The 8,720-nt window shown below is 37.4% G+C and overlaps 2 protein-coding genes across 2 annotated transcripts; both read right to left on the bottom strand.

Moving 5' to 3' along the window:
• On the bottom strand, positions 1 to 4,883 carry LOC145513792 (olfactory receptor 5D18-like). Its single transcript, XM_081510751.1, has 2 exons — positions 4,826 to 4,883; positions 1 to 956 (listed from the first exon to the last, which is right to left on the bottom strand). The coding sequence occupies exons 1-2, from the start codon at positions 4,881 to 4,883 to the stop codon at positions 1 to 3; spliced, it is 1,014 nt and encodes a 337-aa protein (XP_081366877.1).
• Positions 4,884 to 7,279: 2,396 nt separating this feature from the next.
• On the bottom strand, positions 7,280 to 8,215 carry LOC145514903 (olfactory receptor 5L1-like). The gene has a single exon (XM_081513897.1). It carries the CDS (start codon positions 8,213 to 8,215, stop codon positions 7,280 to 7,282), a length of 936 nt encoding a protein of 311 aa, XP_081370023.1.
• Between the last annotated feature and the right edge of the window lie 505 nt (positions 8,216 to 8,720).

Here is an 8,720-nt window from a genome sequence, read left to right as displayed (position 1 = left end):
TTATAATACACAATAAGAAAACAGTTTAGAGCCCACTATCTTGGAGATTGTGTCCTTGACATCCTTATTTCTCAGACTGTAGATCAGGGGATTCAACATGGGGATGACCACCGTGTAAAACACAGACGCCACTTTGACTGTGTGCCTGGAGGTTTTGGAGCTGGGCACACAGTAGAGGAAGAAGAAGGTGCCGTGGAAGATGCTGATGGCAATCAGGTGGGAGGCACAGGTGGAGAAGGCTTTGCGGCGACCACTGGCTGAACGCATCTTGAGGATGTTGACAACAATAAACACATAAGACAGGAGAATGATGAAGAGTGTGCTGATCACATTAAAAGTGGAGCAGATAAAAAGCAGCAACTGGTTGAGATAAATATCAGAGCAAGAGAGGGAAAGCAGGGAGGAGAACTCACAGAAGAAGTGATCGATTGTGTTGAAACCTGGAAATGATAATTTGACAGCAAAACATGTGAGAGTCAAGGAGCAAGCTACTCCCCAAGCATAAGATCCAACCACTAATGTGGCACAGAGTCTCGGGGACATGGCCACCATGTAGAGCAGAGGGTTGCAGATGGCCACGAAGCGGTCATAGGCCATCACAGCTAATAAAAAGGACTCAGTCACCACAAAGGTACAAAAGAAAAAGAATTGTGTTACACAACCTACAAATGAAATGGTTCTGTCTTCTACCATGAGATTCACCATGGTCTTGGGAACAATTATGGAGGAATAACAGAAATCCACAAAGGAGAGGTGGCTGGGGAAAAAGTACATGGGGGTGTGCAGTTTGGGGTTAATTTTGATGATTGCAATCATCCCACGATTCCCTACCACAGTGACACTGTAGATGGCGAGGAACGTCAAGAAGAGGGGGATTCGCAACTCTGGGTGATCGGAGAAGCCCAGGAGAGTGAACTTGGCCCCACTTTTATTTCTTTCTGATAGAAACGTGGCTTCTGTTTGTCAGAATCTGAATCAGCCTTGGAAACAAAAATATTAGAGAAAATGAGGATGTAAGACCCTTGGTTAATGCCTCCTTTTCAGAGCTGGAAGATGAAGCAAAATGTCTTTTTTAGGATCTCTCTCTCTGTGTCTTATGCAGGATTGCTAAGTGTCTCACATTTTAACAAGATAACCACTTAAACTTTTCTTTAAATAGCACAGTACCATTATTGAACTTTTTAGTTCTGAATTATAATTTTAATATTTAAAGATAATATGAAATCAAAAGATTTGGGAGTTATTTTAAGTGAAATCCTTCTATAACACTTTTAGGTCCTCTTGAACTTTATAAATTCATAAAAGATTAACCTAGCCTAGTACCATAACTGATTATTTCAGGCCTAAAACTGGTAGCAAAAGTGAGAAAATTCTAAATAAACTACATTTTGCATCACATGTTCACAATGTGACACTAAGAATGACCCCTCTAACAGTTAATTGCCTTTATTGTTAATTCTACATGATACTTTAACATTTAACTTTGTTTCTGACTCAGTAAATCTATTGTCAAAATAAACCTTAATTTTTTTCAGAGAGTGTTCTTCTCAGCTCAAGGAGCCCTAATTATCAATCCCATCTCATTGCTTATGGAATAATAGCATTGAACAAATAATAAGGAAAATACAGTTTATTTCTTTATCAAAGACATAAAAAAGCAGAAGACGGAGATCCTTGACTTTCCCTGTAACAGGCAAATAAAGATCAATCTACACATCTGTGACTGGAATCTTGATCCAGACTCCCACAGATTTTCCATTTGCCTACAAGAAAATCTATGCTCAACGTCTTAGTACTAAGATACTTCATTTATTCATAATCATGTTCCAAGTTGTGACAAACTGGTGATCTTAAATCAGTGGGAAATTGTTCAATGAAAGTGTACATATCAGAGAGCTATACTAGAAGGCAACATCAGATGAGATGAGAAAGGAACTTGAGAAAAATTTAACTAACACTACTAAAGATTATAACATAGAAATGTCCATAAATAAAGACATTTATTCTTCCCCTATATTACCTGTAAAAGAGAAAGATCAAGCATTTAAGGTAGTACTGCATTGTGATGATATCTCATGAGAAAATGCTAATAGAAAAGAATTGTATTTCTCTAATTGGTGACCAATGACTTCTCAGGAGGATAGTGGTAAAGAATCCACCTATCAATGTAGGAGATGCAAGAGATGCAGGTTCAATCCCTGGGTTGGAAAGATCCTCTGGTGGAGGAAATGGCAACCCACTCCAGTATTCTTGACTGGAAAGTTACGAGGACAGAGTTGGTTTGGCTATATAGTCCATGGAGTCGCAAAGAATAGGACACAACTGAACGACTCAGCACACATGCATGCACAATTGGTGACCAACACCTCTTAGACCCTACCATACCAGGAATTTTCTCTGTCGTTTCTGATAAGGTTGTATCTAGACCCACAACTCAAGAAATAGATTTTATATGGCTCAGCAGTGATGTCGGATCATAGGCAAAACTGAGACACCCAAGATCCCTATATCTTCTTTTACTCATAAATTTGAGTACAAATTTAAAAAAGACAACCTCAAAAGACAATCTATCACAAAGCTAGACATTCTAACTATAGCTGATTTGTCTAAGCCACTTGAAAATTAATATTAAACTAATGTTTTATTTCATGAAATGGATTTTGTGATGCAAATATTATTTTTAATTTGCTGGTGAGTTTCTTTGCATTTAGGAAATATGACAGCTAATATCTTTCCTATATCTTTCTTCTCTGTTTTGTTTAATTTTTGCTCTCAAGGCTTCTATAGATACCTAATTAAAAACAGTGCCTTTTACTTTTCTTTCACTAGCATTTGTTTAATCTCTGCTTATTTTTTTTTTTACTAAATCTTTGTCTTTATTTCAATTTGACTATTCCTTCAAAAGTTTGTAGAAACCAGATAATGCAGCTTCCACAGATTCTCGGAGCTCTTCTAACCCTCCATTCCAGGCACCTGTTCGTGTTCAGTCACTCCATTGCTTGAGACTCTTGTGAACCCATGGACTGTATGTAGCTCGCCAGTCTCCTTTGCTCATGTAATTTTTTCCAGGCAAGAATACTGAAGCGGGTTACCATTTCCTACTCCAGGGGCTGTTCCTAACCCAGGGATCAAACCCAAGTCTCTTGTATCTCTTGCACTGGCAGCAGATTCTTTACCACTATACCACCAGGGAAGCCTTGTTTTAGGGGCTCAGATGAGCCAGTTCCCATACAAAGCTCTGCAGGCTTAGTGCTCTGTAGGCTTAGGCTTACTGTGCAGTTCAGATTGGTAACTTTCACAAAGACTCAGTATTACTCAAGGACTCTCTATGTCTAAATGGTAAATTTCCCGTCACATTTTTATCCTAATACCCTACTCTGAAAATACTATTAATTTTTGTTTAGAATCTTATTTTTGAATTTACTTTTGGCTGGAAGGGATGTATACAGATATACCCCCTCCCTCTTGAGCCTCCCTCCTCCCTCCCATGCCTCCTCCTAGGTCGTCACAGAGCATCAGGCTGAGCTCCTGTGTTACACAGCAGCTTCCCATGATACCTGCTGTTGGATGAAAGTAGGATCTCTCCTGATTGGGAGTGATGGATATAGTCTTATATCTAGAGTCACAACCTATGGGGCATAAACCCTAGAGACTGTCTGTTGCCTCATTCTCTTAAAGCCTTGAAATAGTTAAAATTAATCACAATTGTCTGATGTAATTCTTTCTTGTGTTCTAGAAAAATTGGAGCAGTGTTAGGGGCATTTCATATGAACATTTGTAGGTTAAAATCACTTCTCTCAGACCCTTCCTCACACTGGTACTTTTTTACAATTATAAAAATTATGCAATTATAGATGAAATCATTATTAAATATTAATTGAATGACTACAATATGCCAGGCATAACCTTGTTCCTCTATACTTTTACTCTAACATATGCGAGAAGTATGAAGGTCCAGCGTTTAGATTATCATGATTCATTGATAGTTAAAGCAGAGATATTTACAAAGTTAAATATTAAGTTTGGACAATGAACTGATCTCTTTAAAATAACTGTTCTGTGCGATTGCACCACCATATCCATTCCATTAATTATTTATGTTTATTGAATTATTGAAATAACACATATTCACTGTAGAAACCAAGGACTATAGAATTTAAATAAGGAAAATGAACACAATAGAAATAATTTTTATTAACTCAACTCAATTTCAAATCTCACAGTCAAGTTTAGTAAATATGACCAACATTACCTGAAGTAAAAAATAAAGGTGAGCATCTCCAGTGGTGCAGTGTGGGCATCGTTTATCAAGTGATATAATGTGATGAGAACTTCACCTCTATGATATTCTTTCCACAAAATCTATTATCTCATCTTACTATGAGAAAATTATTTGGCAAACCCATATCTGCAAGCATTCTACAGGATACCTCATCCATACTCCTTAAAATTATTGAAGCCAAAAAAAAAAAAAAGGGGGAAAGAGTCAAAATCCGTCACAGATCAGACATTAGGGAGACATGAAGACAGTACAATGTGGTACCTTGATTGGGTCCAAGAAAATGAAGAAAGAATTAAAGGGAAAAAGCTGATGGAATCCAAGTAAAATTTAGATTTTAGTGATCATATTGTACTAATGTATATTTTATTGTGATAAGAGCATTTCACATAAGACCTACCAAATTAAGATATTTTAAATGTACAATACAGTATTGTTGACTACCAATATGATTTTTGTACAGTATATCTCTAGAACTCATTTAACTTGCTTAATTGTTATTTTATGTTCATTGGTTGGTAATTTCCTATTTTCCCCTCCTCTCACCTCTGACATCTATCACTCCACTTTTTGACTCCATGAACATATAAGTGAATTCATACATATTTGTCTTTCTGTGACTGACATATTTCACTAAGCATACTGTCATCCATGTGGTAATTTACTGCATAATTTGTTTCTTTTTTTATGGCATTTTATGTACATGCCACATTTTCTTGATCCACTTTTTGGTCCATAGACATTTAGGTTATTTCTAATCTTTGTTATTGTGAATAGCTCTGCAATGAACACAGGAATGCTAGTATCTCTTTGAAATCATCATTTTAATTCTTTTGAATTAAATAAATAAATATTCAGAAGCTGGATTACTGGCTTATGGGATCATATATTTAATTTTTATACTATGAAAAGCCACCATACTATTTTCACAAGTATATTTAAGTAACAATCAGAAGGCAGTTTTTCCATGCCAATTCTCCCTATTATAAAGCTCTTTATCAGTGATCTTTTTCAGAGTTTTTCAATCATGACACTATTGATATTTTGGACTGAATTATTCTTTTTATGGGGAGCTTCTCTGGCCTTTACCCACTGGCGATGATAGTAACTTCACCCCTGGTCCCTGCATTGTGACCAAAAATGCTTCCAGATATTATCTACTGTCCCCTTGGGAGGTGATGGGAAGTGAATAAACCACTGACCATCATTTACTCGGTTCTGGTAGATTTTCATGTTCTTCTAGTTAACTTATATGCAATTAACTATCTATTTCCTTATCTCCCAAATACAATTATATAAGCAATCTGTATTATCATCAAACCTGGTAAGCATGGTATCTGAAATGTTTACCCTTACAATTTCTTCCCATTGTTTTTGTTTGTGATCTTGTGAGTCAGCACTTGTTTTTTCCATGCCTTAAAATCTTATTTAGAGGCAACCTTGTGGATTCTATTTCTCCAGAAGTTACCTTTTAATTCTTTTAAATTCAATTTTGTTTAAATACTTGCTTATTCTCCCTTGCACAGTTCTACCCCGAATTGGCAGAAGCAGAGAGACATGCACCAAAGAGTCTCAGAGCCCCTGTGTCCTCACACTCCCAGGAAACACTTGTCCAGGACACTGCTATGAAGGAGTTGAGCTAAGCCAGGCCCTTCTATATATCTTTCAGGAGAGTATGCACTTCTTTTTCCTGATATGTAATGTTTGCAGTGACTCAAAATTCCCCCAAGTGATTTGTCTCATGAAGAAATAACTGAAGCTAAGGTATCTATTAGATACTCTACATGGACTGTGGGAAAGGTGCCCCCCTCTGCCCTCTAGAGGACTCGTTGATTTACCGGGGAGGCTGAGACACTTACGTCTCCTCCACTCCCTGTGGCACAAGGCCCTAGAGAGAATCCCTTGCCTTCTTCTTCAGAGGCTCAGAACAAGCAATTAAAGCTAATTATTGTTTCCTGATGTAATTTATATTTCTTGAAAACAGGAGGAAAAATCAATAGCAGATTTAGAAACATTGTATATGAAAGTAAATCAAAAGTTTAGCTGTCACCTTCTCACCAAGCCCCATTATCATTCCCAGAGACTCCCAAACTGTTGGATAATGACATGATAGCAAAAGTTATCTAGATTGTACAGCAAACATTTCTCCTTTTTAAGTACATTGTTTCATGTTTTTAATTTCTTTTAGATTTACTAAGGTACAATTGACAAACAGAATTTATATATTATGTAAGGTGTATATTTGATGTATATATATATATTAGGTAGATTTGCCTAAAATCACATACAATGACACAGACAAAATATGCAATAAAACAAGTGTTTTTCTTATTGCTTGCCTGTTTGCTTCTCAATTCATATATTTCTCAGCTAAACATTACCTAAAATGACCTAAAAAATCAAAAGAAACTAACAAAGAAACACTGAATTAGAAGCCCTTGATGTTAGAATTATAAACTATAATTTTCTATATGACAAAAGTATCCTGAACAAGGTCTAATTCCTATAATTTGAAAGATAGTTCTGCTTAGAATGTATATTCCATCAAAAAACTCTAAAGGAATTAAACAAGCTATTGGAGTGGAACAGAATTTCAGAATATGATCATTTGTGCATAAAATCAAACATGTGCTCTTCACTGCAAAATAACAGCCATTCAATTTTGAAATAAATCATAGTTTCCATAATGGATAGAGAAATAAAATGTGAGTTTTTAAATAAATTTATGAAAGTTTTACAGCAAACTAAATGTGTGTTTTAACAGTCCATTGCCCAGAACCATTTAAAGAATTTTAGATTGAATAAAAGCAAAGAAGCAGACTGCGAATTTTGATATATGCTCAACCCAAATTGACAGGATACAAGGTACAAAGATAAGTGAGTCAAAAAGACTCATTCATAGCTACCCACTTCTTTTCACCCTTTCCAACATTATAGCACATCATCACCCTTTCACCTGCCTCCAATCTGGAACCCTGAGTCCTGCTAGGAAAATATTCTCTAGGAAAATATTTTGGAGCTCCCCACTTTTCTGAGCGCGTCTTTCACATCCTTGTTCCTCAGACTATAGATCAAGGGGTTCAGCATGGGGATCACGACAGTGTAGAACACCGTGGCCACTTTGTCAGTATCCATGCTGTTGCCAGATTGGGGCTGGCAATAAATGAAAAGGATTGTTCCATGAAAGACAGTGATGGCAGTCAGGTGGGAGGCACAGGTGGAAAAGGCTTTGCCCCGTCCCTCTGCAGAACACATCCTCAGGATGGTGATGAGAATAAACAAGTAGGAGGTGAGGATGACCACAATGGTGATCATCTCATAGAAAGTGGCCACAGAGTATAGCACTGACTGATTCACAGTCACATCAGAGCAAGCAAGAGACAAGAGAGGGGAGAGGTCACAAAAGAAGTGGTTGATCACATTTGATCTGTAGGATGGGATCTGAAGAGCTAAACACAAGTGAATTAGAGAACATATAGCACCATTGAGATAGCAACAAGACACCAACCCCGTGCAGAGATTTCGGGACATGGTGACCGTGTAGAGCAGTGGGTCACAGATGGCCACAAAGCGGTCATAGGCCATCACTGCCAGCAGAATGACCTCAGTTACCCCAAATGTGCAAAACAGGTAGAATTGTACAACACATTCCAGGAAGGAAATGGCTTTGTCATCATTTAAGATGTTAGCTAGCATCTTCGGTTTGATGATCGTGGAGTAACAGAAATCCACAAAGGACAAGTGGCTGAGGAAAAAGTACATGGGGGTGTGAAGCTGAGAGCTGACCTGAATCACGGCAATCATGCCCAGGTTTCCCAAAACTGTGACTCCATAGATGGAGAGAAATAGCAGGAAGAGGAAGACTCTGAGCTCAGGGGCATCTGAGAATCCAAGGAGGATGAAGTCTGTCACAGCAGTGCAGTTTCCCTTTTCCATGTTCCTAATTTACTGGATATGGAGTAAAATATTAATAGTTATTCTACATTATATCATCCTTGATTCATTTTTGCCTCTCTTAAAAAATACATGATAATGCATACTGTCCTATAAAGTTAGTGTAGTGATTTTGTTAATTACACTATACAATTCACTATGGAAATTCACTGCTTTAGATTTATTTGAAGTTCTAAACAAAGAAAGAGAAAGTGTGAGTCGCTCGGTCGTGTCTGAATCTTTGCCACCACATGGACGAGACTTTTCTGTCTATGGGATTCTCCAGGCAAGAATACTGAAATGGGTTGCCATTTCCTTCTCCAGGGGATCTTCCCCACTCAGAGATCTCAACTGGGTCTCCCGCATTGCAGGCAGACCCTTTACCATCTGAGCCACCAGGGACAACAAAGATGTGAACATGAAATTAACAGAAATGCTTGCTGCTGCATTGCACCATTATTTATGAAAGCAAAACTTGGAAATATGGTGTAAATCTCAAACAAATAAT

This window comes from Giraffa tippelskirchi, chromosome 7 (assembly GCF_054371585.1).
Source record: "Giraffa tippelskirchi isolate mGirTip1 chromosome 7, T2T-mGirTip1v1.2.pri, whole genome shotgun sequence".
NCBI lineage: Eukaryota > Metazoa > Chordata > Mammalia > Artiodactyla > Giraffidae > Giraffa > Giraffa tippelskirchi.
The sequence above is the reverse complement of the archived record's forward strand: the minus strand, read 5'-3'. Positions and strand labels throughout refer to the sequence as shown.